Below are 13,521 nucleotides of genomic sequence, written 5' to 3'. Positions count from 1 at the left end.
TGGATGAGCCCTAAGTGTTATTTGGAATAGACCCATTGAAATGAATGAACATGACCAAGTAGGCCCATTAATTTCAGTGGATCTAATTTGCCTTATATGTAGAACTCAGTGGTTTAATCAACATTAATACATACATGTAATTTGCACTTAAAAATCCAGCAGTATCTTAACCACTTCAGGCTTGGCAGAGAGATATTAATAGTGGAGTTCTTGTGCATGTCATTGTCTACTCAGAAGTAAGTCCTTGAGTTCAATAAAATTTACTCCCAAGGAATACAATTGCAACATAAGATTGAGCAAGAAAATAAATTCTTTAGGAAGCCATGGGCAGTGTAGCCATACCTGCCATGGTTTCCAATTAGAAAAACAGAGAATGAGTTCTGTAGCTCTTCAGCCACATTGGGTATAACCACCTTTGTTTACCTACATTTATTTCCTTTTTAAAAAAAAGTCTGTGCATGCGCAGCAATGTTAAGAAATGGTATCTAAAATTGAAAATTGGAGATGAAAAGAATGGTGGCGCCTGATAGACTTGGCACAAGGCTACTTTTAAAATCAGCTGTGTCTCTGCCAAAGCACGGAATTGACAGGTATGTATAGCTGCATTCCTAGACTACAATTCTGCTCTCTGAAGAGTGATGGGGTCTATGCACGAGACCACTAGATTCTTAGAAAGATTATAATACAGTGCATACATCTGTATGTATTATGGTTGATTCCTAACAAGGGCCCTGAAATTGCACCAAAGACTACCACACTTACTTGCTGCATTCTGAGTTTTTACAAACATGGGTGAAAACATGCTTTCAAGGCCCTTCTACAACTTTTATTATTACTTGTCAGCTATATACTTCCTTTAATTTTTTGAAAAATAAATAAATGTATATTTCCACAAGCCTGTCATCTTAACACTGGCAGGATGTGTTACGGTGTTGCACCTTCCTTACAGAGATGTTACTCGAAAGCAAGTTGTAAATTCTTCTGCTATAACTCCATAAAAACCTCTGAAGTGGTTAATAGTGTTGCAACTTGGAGATTCTTCCTATCCCTCTAAATCCATGTATGCATCTGGCATGTTGAAGAACTGAGGAAAAATAATTGAGAGAGATTGTTGTGTCCCTTGGTTCAGCAGCAGATTTATAGATAAAAGACAAATCTCCAGGTTTTAGCTTAGCAACTCTAGTAGTAAATGTTGTTAATGACATTTTATATTGCAGTCCAGAGGGAGGAAAAGAAGGTGGCTTACTTGAGGTTGCACTATAATAAACCACACAAGTTTTGCAAGAGGAGCCTTTCCTTGTTACTAATCCTGGTAGAGCTGTACAAAATAGAGCTTAGGCGGACAATGCACCAGGTGGCAGTCATTTGACCTTACCTAAAGTAGTGCAACACTTAATTGTTCGGCTTATTAGCATAAAGAAGTGTGCTAAGAAGGGATTGCGGCAGAGAGAAGATGGGCATTTGGTATGCCTCAAAAGAGAGTCTGGAATCATTTACAATGTGTAGTATCAGGGTACTTTTTATGAGATAAATGTTTAAAAGTGCACCTTTAAAAAATGATATATTTACTGGCAATCCTAATTGGGGAATGGATGCTGCTTTAAGAGTCAGAGGGTGGAGTGTCAGATTAGTAGAGATGGCACCCCCAAGAGGCAGGATGAAGTGCCCACCTCAGATGGCGGAAGTGCACAAGGCAGCGCTCCGCCACCAAGGGGGAGATGTGCAGTGTTGCCGTTCGTCTTCCCCACCCATGGGCAGAGAAGCCTAGTGGGCAGCAATGCTCTGAGGAGCACCCTGACTCCCATCAAGTTCAGCAAGAGCTGGGCTGTGACTGTGTCAGAAGTGGGGGGATGCAGTGGGGGAGCAGAACTTAAGGCGGCATTTCCCGTTTTGCCTTTGGTAGCTAAATGGGATGGGCCACCCCTCCAGATATCTTCTAATCTCAGAGCCCTTGATTCCTTTGTGCTCTGCAGCTGAGCAGATTACGCTGGCTCTCTCAATAAGCCAAGGCAAACTAAGGCTCCTCCTGTACCCTTACAGTTGTGTGGAAATGGGAAATTTTTGAAAGCTGCATGCAGCTTGTCATACAGAGGTGAGTGAAGCTAAATCAGTTGAAATGCTTTTGTCTTTCCCATTGTTAAAGGTAGAGGATTCTTGTCGCTTTTGCAACTAGTCGTCCTACCTTGTAGGTGTAAAGTAACCAGGATAATAAAATTTGTAGCAACATTTTTGCTGAGTTTTCTAATATATGTTTGGGCCAAGCAGGGACTTACTGAATTTTGTTATCAACATTTTAAAATGTGAAATACAGTAGTTACATATATACAAGCAACAACCAGTGTACTTTTCTTTCCCATTATTAAGGAACAATACAAAACAACAGCAAAAATCCACATTGCGGTGCTGTGGAATGAAGCCAAATAATAATAATAATAATAATAATAATAATAATAATAATAATAATAATAATAATAAAAAATAATAAATTAAGCTGTGAACACTGGCTGCATCTAAATTCCCTCCTTCACTTCTTTTTCTGACTGGGGCAAAGGAAACCTAATGTAATCAAACAGCTATGTAGGAAGCCGGTGGTACATATTTACCTCCTGCCACAAATTTATGGTGAGAGCAGCTAGTTATGACTTAATCTTTTCGTTTCCTGCCTTTATTTCTGCATGTAGAGAGGCAGAAAGCAAGGGGAGGGTGTGAAGGCAGTGGGGCTGGGCTGCAGTTTCCTGACAGAAAATGCTTGAAATGTGTTCAGCTTGTCTCAGTATTAGAAAGATTATGGTTCATAGTGTGAGAATTTGTAAGGATCTGTGTTCTTTTTAGGAAGGATTATGTTGTGCATCTGTATTTTTTTTTATCTTTTTGTGTGGATGTTATGCCATATTCAGCATTCTAATTATAGTTAATGTAGTTTTTGCTTAAAGACAGAGTTACCGGTATCTAAAGAGCTGCTGTGAGGGAATAATCTGCTATTTAAAGAATGTCTAGTTCAGGGGTTGTCAGTCTGTTTGGAACAGTGGGCAAATTATGAATTTTGTGAGAGTGGGAGCGCTTGTCCCAAAATAGCTACTTTGGGGTGGGAGTTGTGGCCACAACAAACAAACAACACCCACAACAACCTTATGCTTGTGATGGTCTCTCATCCTGGAGACCATTAACCAATCATGACAGGCAGGAGAAACGGCCAACCAGGGAAGAATGAGGATGGTAAGTAGAAAATTTGAAGTTTACCTGGCAGATAGGGCCTGGCTAAAGAAGTAGCTAGGTAGGCCTATGCTTAGAGATTTGACAGGCAGGATAAACCTGTTTAATTTCCTGGGGGAAAGGTCCCCAAAAGGGGATAGAAGTGCTTTTACGAAAGAGTAAAAGTGGAAAGCCCGATTCTAGGAGGAGATAATTTTGATAGAAACACTTCTGTTGTGGATAATTACCGGTAAAAGTAAAGTTCTTATTTCAACCTGAAACAGCATTTTTGACAGAAAATAAGTACTGTGCCTTTAATTGTGACACTTCCATGCTTTTTATCCCTCTTTGAGTGTTACTTAATAAAAGTACAGTAGTTTTCATTTCCATCATGCCTCAGCTTTAATTTACACCTTGGTGAGGGAATAAGTCGTCACAGGGAGCTTCACTGTCAAGAGTCCTTGTGGGTTTATATTTTACCTTGACACATGTAGAGAATCCTTGAATTCTTTGTTGTTTTAGACAGGGAATGGCCAAGATTAAATCAACCAAGTCATGTTGCCCTGCTCCCATCTTCACTGAGCTATGGGAGGCCAACTACATTTTTCTTTCTGGTCCTGGTTGTTGATATCATACAGTATTGATTTTACACATATGCGCCCATGATGTTGTTGCTTCTAATGGCTATACCAGGAAAAATATACAAGGTGGTCACACCACACTCACTCTCGTTTCACAGAAATTGCTTACTGGGTATATTGCACTGTAACTTTCTTTCTTCAGGCCTGGAGACTTATTTTCAACAAAAATGGTTTAAGAGTGCCAGTTGTGGGATTCATAATTAAATTTTGAGCAAGTCCACCACATATGTAAATCTGTGCCAGGGATTAAGCAACCTCTCTAGCATAATGGTGGAGTAGTTGAGTAGATGTGTGCAAATGCGTACAGGCATAATGTACAATCAGTGTTAGAAACTGAAATATGAAAGCTAGGAGATAAATGGCATCTTAAATCTAGGTTATGGGCACCACAACTGGGTAGCCTATCTAAACACACTTTTTTATAACAAGAATACAAAGCTGAAAATGAATGAACTGCAGCTAAAACGTTATGTTAATTTTTCACATGGTCTAGTCCTCATCTGAAGACTGCAAAAAACAAAGCCATACTTCTGCCCACCCCCCTAATATTCTTATGAGGGTCCCTTCTCCATTCTTCAGAGAGTGGCCTGAAGTGGGGAGGCAGAAAAATGTACTCCTTTCCTTCCAGCAGTGCCAGTTTTAATCTGAGATCTGAGGCGTAGTACTGTGCCCAAAGCTCAGAAACTGCTTGCATTAATGAAATTCCCTGTTGTGAAATGTGCCTAAAACAATGGGAGTTTTGAACGTTGTGTACCATCTGTAGACAACCTTTATCATACCTTCTTGAATTTGTTTAGAATGCTGTAGTGATTATACTGGTAGGTTTGTTCCAGTAAGCTTTCCAAACTTCATCTTCAAACTCTGTATTCAAATCAGTTTTCCATACCTGTTGGAGGTTAAACATACCATCTCCATTTATATCAAATACTGAGTAGACAGGGGTCAGATGCTTTTAAACTAGATTTTCTGATGCAGTTTACTCTTGGTATTGTTTGTAAGGATTTTCTTTATTTTAAAGGCTAGTACCCATGTTACATTTCCCATTTTATGACCCTTGTATTCCTCCCTTTCTTCCACGATGGAACTCCAGGTTCCCAGCTAAGCTGTTCAGACTGCTTAGCTTCACTATGACTGCAGCTTCATGTGCCTTGGACATGCATTAAGAGACTGTGCCCTGATTTTAGTAACTCTGCTGTAACTACTGCAAATATGAATGTTCTGGACTGGTGATGTACATTTAAAGTTTCCCTTGAGAATTGCCTGCTATAGAACTGGAGGAATTACTTCAGTAGCACGTTTGAATCCCTTATTTGGGATTTCCGACACCTTTTCCCTTACCAAAAGCAGCCATAGCAGAGGAGATCTAACTCTTCCTCCCCATACCATTTTCTTTCTGAAAATCAACCCCTCCCCCAGCTGCTGTTTATACCATTAAAATAACATCTAATTTGGCCAGTGAGGAGTAATTGTTCCTGATTTAAGACTACAAAATAGGAATAGTAGGAATAATAGCATAGTATAGAACTGTGGAGTCTCTTCAATTAATAAAGAAAACAGAGTAGCATTCCTTAAAAAGAAAAGAGGAACTGGAATACGAGACATGAGGCCTTTGGCAATTCTCCATCTCACTTTACATCCGCCTTGATGGATTTGCTGTCATGAAAGTGACTGCATTGCATATTTGGGGATGGCTAAACCTTGGAATATGATTTCTTAAGAAAAACAGACTTGGCAGAGTGGAAGACTGGAATATAAGCTTTCTCATGTGAAGTTCCACTCACCCTCTTACTTTAAAATTATGGACATGAGTATGCATTACAGAAGACTCCAGAGTTTCTACCCACTAAAAGACACCTATATGCTGTATTACTGATATTTCATCCATTGAATGTCCTAGGGTGCTATGCTTATATCACTGTGCAGGTAGGCTTATGGATGAAAATATTTATCTTTCTCAGGTGTGGGTAACACACTGAATTTTTCAGTTAGCAGCTGGTGGGTGGAGGGTAGCAATCTTTTACCTAGATTTCAGAGCACTCATGGAGAACTTGAAAATGGAATCCAGGTGCCTTTATGCATTCCTTCCTGTAAGCCAGATTCTATCCCATTCCGGCATTCCAGCCTTTAGCATGCTTGTCCTCACCCTAGTGTCACCTCTGTAATAACTTAGCATTAACAACCTATGGTTGTGGAGCTCCTGGCATTTCTCATGACAAGGCATGCGATAGCTTGGAGAAAAGCATTGGAGCTATAGTTGTGTGTGTGTGTGCGCACACACACATTCAGATAGGGGGAAACAGAGGCTCTGATTGCTCAACTGCAAGGTTCTGTAGGTTTTGTGATTGCACAGGACAGAATAGACTAGGTAATGTTTAGTAATTGTACTGTGACTTTTGAAAACAATTATATGTGTGAAAAAATCAAAGTGGATTGTCTACTTTTCTTGGGACAGTCTCATGAATGGGATCCAACTGTGATCTCAGACTTTTATTTTACTAGAAAAACAAGAAGGGAAATTAATTTCTTGAGTGAAGGTCCACATTTTTCCTCCCTGTGAACTAGTGCTTTTGTGCTTTCCCTAATAAATTGATAATTGCCTAGAACTGCACAAAGTTGTTGATGATGATTTTTTGTATTTGTGGCTATTGCCTTATAAATGTCAGCTGATGAGGACAGAGGTGTCGTTTGCTGTTTCACATACATTTCTGAAACTGTTGGACATGTAGTATGCCAGAGACCCCCACATTTTCTTTTAATCATTACATAAGTCTTGTCCATTAAAAATTCATCACTTACCCTTTTTAATGATGTTGTACAGTACTGAAATAGAAAACAGTTTACAGCTCGAGGTTCCCATTCCCTTGTGGGAAATTTTCAAAGAGCCATATGTCAGTTGTGGCAAAATTGGGTGAAGCAATGAACATAAATGTTAAATTTGTACAGTAAGCTAATCTGTATACTCCCACACATCTTCTAACTTCTAGCAAGCAAGCAGAGTTATCAAAGTTCAAGGACACATTTGAGTTAGGCAAAAACACACTGGAACAAGGCAGGGCTTGAGGGTGTGTGTAGCCTGGGGAGAGCTCTGAGGGCTAGATAGAGAGGCCTCAGGGGGCTAGATTTGGCCCCCATCCTTGATGTTCAAGTTCAGTACACCCGGTGTCACCTGGATAAGGCCACATTCACACATCATACATTTAAAACATTGACAGTATTTTAAAAAAGTTATGGTTTCCACCAAAGAATTCTGGGAACTGAAGTTTGTTAATGATGCTGCGGCCCCTATCCCCCTCACAGAGCTACGGTTCCCAGATTCCTTGTGAAGAGGGAGTGATCGTTAATCCACTCTGAGAATCATGAAAGAAGTTGCTAGAGGCACTTGGGGAAGTGACCATTACATACCTGAATATAAAAGTTCCATTGGTGTGTCTGCTTTGCTGGCATGTAGATATCCAGCTGCTTGGTTACTTAGGTGGCCAAAAAGCTTAATTTTGTGGTATTGCATGTTTTAAACATTTTAACCTCTGTTTTCCGTTTTTAAAAGAGATTCCTCCTGCTCTTATTGTGGAGAAAATCTTCTTTAAAAAATATTTTAGCAGCCGTTCTTCTAGTAGGCCTAGATTCCCCTGCTTGCAAAAGGCAAGAGAGCCTTGAAGTCAGTGCAGGATTTAAGAATTGCATTACTAAAATTTGGAAATAGCTGCTGCAAGACACTTGAGGGACCAACAAGTAGATGCAGGGACTGAATGAGACTGTGAGCAACAAGAATAATAAGCAAGTCAGAGCAAGGTTCAGCAGGGGTGTTCCTAGCCCCTTGGCTGCCCGGGGTGGGAAGCCAAGAGTCACCCCTGGGGGCGGGGCATCGCAGCGCATGCGTGCGTCATCACGTCATGACGCATGAACACGCTGCGACGCCCCGCCCCCGGGGGATGCCGGGCGGGGGCTTCGGGACTATCTGCAGCTCGCAGAGGCTCCCGAAGCGGTGGCCCGGCATCCCCGGGGGGCGGGGTATCGCGGCGTGTGCGTCATGACGCTCGCACACGCGGTGACGCCCCGCCACCGGGGGATGCCGGGCGGGGGCTTTGGGAGTCTCTGCGGGCTGCAGAGGGTCCCAAAGCCGCCGCCTGGGCCCCCTCGGCGGAGCGCAAGTGGGGCAGGAAGAGGGGCGGGTCAGCGAAGAGGGGTGTCACCCCTCTTCGCTGGCCCGCCCCTCTCCTTGCCCCGGCTCCGCAAGCCAGCCAGCGGCGCGAAAAGCCGCTGGAGGGCGGGGGATATTTTTGGCGCTGCCGGGGTAGAGCCGCAGGGGCGGCCAGCGAGGGGGGTGACACCTCGACTCGCTGGCGGTCCCTGCGGCTCCACCCCAGCAGTGCCGAAAATAGCCTAAAAAGAATTTTTAAAAAAGGTAAAAAAAAAAAAAGCTCAGTGGGCAGGGCCACCCCCGATGTGTCACCCGCAGCAGGGGCGCTGCCCGGCCCCCCCGCCCCCCCTGCGACGCCCCTGAGGTTCAGTAGGGTCTAGAATTCGTATTGGTGATGAGTAGTGCCACAGCAAGGCAAAAGGTGTATTTGATTGTGTGGAGATTTATAAGGGGATTCATTGGTATGGGATCACTATGACTTTGACCTAGCGGACATTAAAAATCACAGAGAGAAAATAATCTCCAGCTTTCCAAATGCAACTGCATAGTTGTTTCTAAAACTCCTTTCCTGATGGTTGCCGTCACATTTTGTGAAATCAGTTTATACAGAGTGAAAAGAAAAGGCACAACTACTGTAGGCACAACTCTAGGCTTTTGGTTCATTTCCCTTCCCCATTGTGAGGCTTGCTGTTGCAAAATTGTTTATAGTACAGTTAATTCTTGTCTGTCCTGTCCTGGAAATGCCATATAAATGGAGACAGTCCACTTTAAAAACCACACTTTTTGTCTAGACGATTGTATTTATTTATTTATTACTGATGCAAGTAGTTTTCAGGTTGCTGGATTCCCCATCCCACCCCTTTCCCATTAAGCTCTTGTGGTTATTATTTCATAGTTGCTTTAGCTTGGTTAGTCCTCCAGTTTTTCACACACAAGGAGGAATCAATTATTTTATGTGTGTGGTTTCTTTGGGGAAAAAAATTCTCATTTTTCTTGCAGCCAAGGGGATTCCAGAGCAACGGTGTCCTTTTCCTATAGGTTTAATGTCTTATTATTGGGCATAATCCTGCAAAAGTTTAGCACTTTTAATTTGCACTGATTTGGATGAAAGAGACCTAATTGCCTGTTTTCAGCTTTCATCCTACTTGCTTCTCCCTCTGAAATAAGTAAGACTTGAGTATTTAATTGGAAGGATGATGCCTGCAATTTTCTCTGTGGTTTGACAGTGTCCCTATAGAAGTAATAACTGGCATTTGTACTTCCTTGTTTTTCATCTGCTTTTAAAGCTCTTAACATGGGGGATGTGAAACTGGTAACGACTACTAGGATCTCCAAAGCCACCTTGACCCTGGACCACTCCTCTCTAAAGTCTCCTGCTCCAACAGAAGCACCGGCGTTTACTTTACCCCCAAGGAATATCCGGGTGCCACTTGGAAGCACAGCCAGGTTTGAAGGAAAGGTAAGGCAAGCTTTCTGAGTGGGTGCTTGGGGCAAAGGGGGACAAGAAGGTATCCCATGTTGAACTCAGGAACATGGAGGAACATATCCCTGGTACATTTTCACAGCAGGAAAAGAGTACTCAGCAGGAGTACTATTCACCAGTGATGTGCACTTGAGAAATTGGAAAACAGCCATTCTGAATTAATCATTTACCTGGCAAGAGCCTTTGGTGCACAATCTCAAATGACCTAAAGGTGTCTCTTCCTTGAATTAAATATATGTGTAAAAATAATATGATTGTCTACAATCTGTTATGAGCAGCTCAAAATGAGCCCCACCAGTATGTGAAATAGTAGACAGTTCACTCACTATATGGTACTTCAATGTTTACATTTGTATCCCATCCTTCTTCCATTGAGCTCAAGGTGGCACCCTACACTATAATAAGCATTTGAGGTAGGCTAGGCTCAGACAGGGTCTTCCTAGCTAGAGTCCAGAGCAGGGGTCAGCAACCTTTTTCAGCTGTGGGCCAGTCCAACATCCCTCAGACCATGTGGTGGGCCGAACTATTTTTGAAAAAAAAAAAAGAACGAATTCCTATGCCTCACAAATAACCCAGAGATGCATTTTAAATAAAAGGACACATTCTACTCATGTAAAAACATGCTGATTCCTGGACTGTCCGCTGGCCGGATTGAGTAGGCAATTGGGCTGCATCCGGCCCACGGGCCTTAGGTTGCCTACCCATGGTCCAGAGTGATAACTTCTACACTACTGTTTGCCCACGTGTGACTGTCAGCTGATCCTAACACTGAGTATTATACTTTGCATTCCTGTTCCTTGGAAATATATGTACAGTGGTACCCCGCAAGACGAATGCCTTGCACAACGAAAAACTTGCAAAACGAAAGGGTTTTGCGAGTTTTTAGTTGACTCGCGAGACGAATTTGTCTATGGCTCTTTTTCACAAGACGAATTCTTGTGCCGGTGGGGGGCGGAGTCGGATCGCGCCCGCCATTTTGGATGGCCGGGCGCGACCCCACGCCGCCTCTCCCCACCGGAGCCGTGCCGCGTTTTAAGGCTGCAACGAGCGAATAGCAGTGCTGCTGTTCGCTCGCTGCAGCTTTAAAACGCGGCGCGACGAGGCTCCGGTGCCGGTTGGAAGGGGCCCCCAGACTTTTTTCCCCACATGAACGCATTAATTAAATTTTAATGTGTTCCTATGGGAAACGGTGCCTCGCAAGACGAAATTTCCGCAAGACGAAAAGTCTTGTGGAACGAATTAATTTCGTCTTGCGAGGCACCACTGTATCAGCATATTTTGCCATTCTGCTTGCTTGTGTGCCTGTGAGGGTTTGTCATAATGGGTAATTTACTACTATACAAGTTTCATTCTCTGCTTTTGTAGACTGAAAACACGTAGGTTCAGACAGTGACTGATCCAGTGTCATCCAGTGAACTTCATGGCTAATCAGAGACCAACTTAAATTTGTTTTAAAATACTTGTCTGAAACTACTAGCAGTGCAGCTTTTCCCACTGATGATATTCTCTATAAAAGTTACACAACCTGTCCATAATATGTAGGGATGGAGTCATTATTTTAAATTTCGGATTTTTTTTGTTTCAGTAGGTTTTGCAATCACACCTTTGTATCCTAAATTGTCCAAGACATAACACTGTGTATGAGCTGTTCAAAACAACATCTCTTCCAATATTGCAGCAGCAACAATAACAACAACAGAGAAATCCCTTTTAATAACTGGCTGCGGACCACTTGAATGGGGTATACTGGTATATTTCAACTAGGAGCTCTAGTTGCATGCATTTCATCTGGGCTATACTTTGGCAGGTTCTAATGTTAATAAATGTGCCCTATTTCAGTTTGCCACAGATGCTTCTACTCTTGAAGACGAAGAGCAAGTCTTTAAGAATAGTATGTCTGGTTCAGAATTGTTTCAGAAAGTCTGGAATAAAATATATTCTAATTGTGGAGGAGATGACGACAATTTCCACCAACACTTTGCTTTTCAAGCAAACTATAGCTGTTATTTCCTGCTAATATACTAGCTCAAACTGTGTTGTATCCAACCAAATCATTGCAGGAGCCCAATGACTTTCGCCAGCACAACCTAAGTTCCTTCCTACTCTCTATATGCATAAATACACCCCCGCTCCATCAGCTGTAGGAGTTCCCCAACCTGTTCTGCTTTGTGAGCGGAAGTTGTTTCGCTTGCACAATGGCCTATTGGATTCACTCCTCTGATCAGTATGTGGAAATTAGTCCCATTTGACATTAATGGAATTTCTTCCAAATATTTTGTTTCCATTTCATTGAACACTGGGTTGTATCCAGAGCTGTGCAAATAGAAGGCAAGCTCATGCAGTGGATTTTCGCCTTCTCCCTTCTGCCGCTTCCTGAATTCCCCACAAACACCTCTTCATATGGTTGTGTGGGGAAGGACCTACCAAACACTGTGTCATGCAGTAACAGATCAGCACGAAGGGTTCAAGCCCAGATCTTTGCTTGCTCTATTGGATTTCTGTTTATGTGGAGAAATTTTTAAAAAACATAACCTGATCTCTGTATGCTATTTGCTTACTCTGCTTGTATGGAAAGACCAGGTGTGGCTATGTCTAAGGTGGGATTTTGACTTGGGATTCCCACATTTGACCAAGTTTGTTTTTAATTTGATTGATACCATTTACAGTGGTACCTCGGGTTACATATGCTTCAGGTTACATATGCTTCAGGTTACAGACTCCGCTAACCCAGAAATAACGCTTCAGGTTAAGAACTTTGCTTCAGGGTAAGAATAGAAATCGTGCTCTGGCGGCGCAATGGCAGTGGGAGGTCCCATTAGCTAAAGTGGTGCTTCAGGTTAAGAACAGTTTCAGGTTAAGAACAGACCTCCGGAACAAATTAAGTACTTAACCAGAGGTACCACTGTACTGAAGTGCAGCTGTTACGGTACCTATAGCTATATAAAGTTTTCTATCAGAAAAATAAGGAGCAGATGCTTTGATGGATGGTTACTGATACTTGGCTTAATCACACAATATAAATATTAAACTCTACTTGGGCTAAAACAAAAAATGGCTAGACAGGAGATTTTCTTCAAAGAACTCTTCCATACTGGAATTTATGTTATCAGAAAGAACAAACATTTTGAGACTCCAAGGCAGGATATAAAGTTGATATTGTAAAGATCTTATATTCTCATTTTAAAAAGAACCTGATAAAAATCCCACAGAATCAGATCTCTGTTATTTTTCCCAGTGTATATGACAAAATAATTTGCATGGAAGCAGAACTTGAAAGAGAAGAAAAATGCAGAAGTTAAAGAAAGTGACCTCATAAATCCAGGGCAACTGAAGTAGAGGTGAAGAACAAAATACTGTGTATCTTTTAAAAAAGCAAAAACCTACAATCTTTCTGAATAACGTGGGTAGTTTCTTTTTAAAGCAAGATGTGTAGTGTATATTTTTCTTTATTAAGAAATTTCTCTATGAATTTACTAACAATAAAAGGAAATGTTTTGTGTAGTTCAATGTAGAACATGATGTTGTCTCTCCCTAAATCCTGGCCCCTGGGGGCAGGGAGTTATTGTTTTCATTTGTTACTATGTTATTTTTGTGTTTCTATATTGCAAACCGTCTTGTGATCCTAGGATGAAGGGCGGTATAGAAATTTAATAAATAATAATAATATGCTTCTGTGCTCTTTGTAACTATGCAGAATAAGGAAGGGGGGAGCTCATGACCCTGAGGGTCGTGCATGTAATGCTAAACCACATTACATATGAAAGTGCATATGAAAGTGCAAAATGACCTCCGTTCCAGAAGTCTGTTCTTAAACCAAAGCGTTCTTAAACCAAGGTGTGCTTTCCCATAGCAGTAGGGGACTCAATTTACAAATGAAACACACTTAACAGGAAACGGAACATGTTCTGCTTCCAAGGCAAAGTTCACAAACCAAAACACCTACCCGGTACTTCCGGGTTTGCAGCATTCTTAATCCTTGTTCATAAACTAAGCTGTTCTTAAACCAAGGTACCACTGTATCATCTTCTTTAAACTACTGTTGCCAGTAATATGTTTGGCTTTGTAGA

At 41.8% G+C, this 13,521-nt stretch overlaps 1 protein-coding gene across 6 annotated transcripts in view; it reads left to right on the top strand.

Moving 5' to 3' along the window:
* The window catches only part of MYLK (myosin light chain kinase), a 177,226-nt gene that overhangs the window by 38,253 nt on the left and 125,452 nt on the right, over positions 1–13,521 (top strand). For 5 of the 6 annotated variants that reach the window (XM_033162817.1, XM_033162828.1, XM_033162847.1 and 2 more), the window contains one exon: positions 9,258–9,430. In XM_033162817.1, the coding sequence (XP_033018708.1) occupies positions 9,266–9,430 (165 nt within the window). In that variant the 5' untranslated portion in view covers positions 9,258–9,265. Of the gene's footprint in view, positions 1–1,997; positions 2,093–9,257; positions 9,431–13,521 lie in introns of those variants that run through there. The other variant, XM_033162838.1, reaches the window with a different exon arrangement.

Source organism: Lacerta agilis, chromosome 1 (assembly GCF_009819535.1).
Source record: "Lacerta agilis isolate rLacAgi1 chromosome 1, rLacAgi1.pri, whole genome shotgun sequence".
Lineage (NCBI taxonomy): Eukaryota > Metazoa > Chordata > Lepidosauria > Squamata > Lacertidae > Lacerta > Lacerta agilis.
This window is presented reverse-complemented; position numbering and strand designations above follow the sequence as displayed.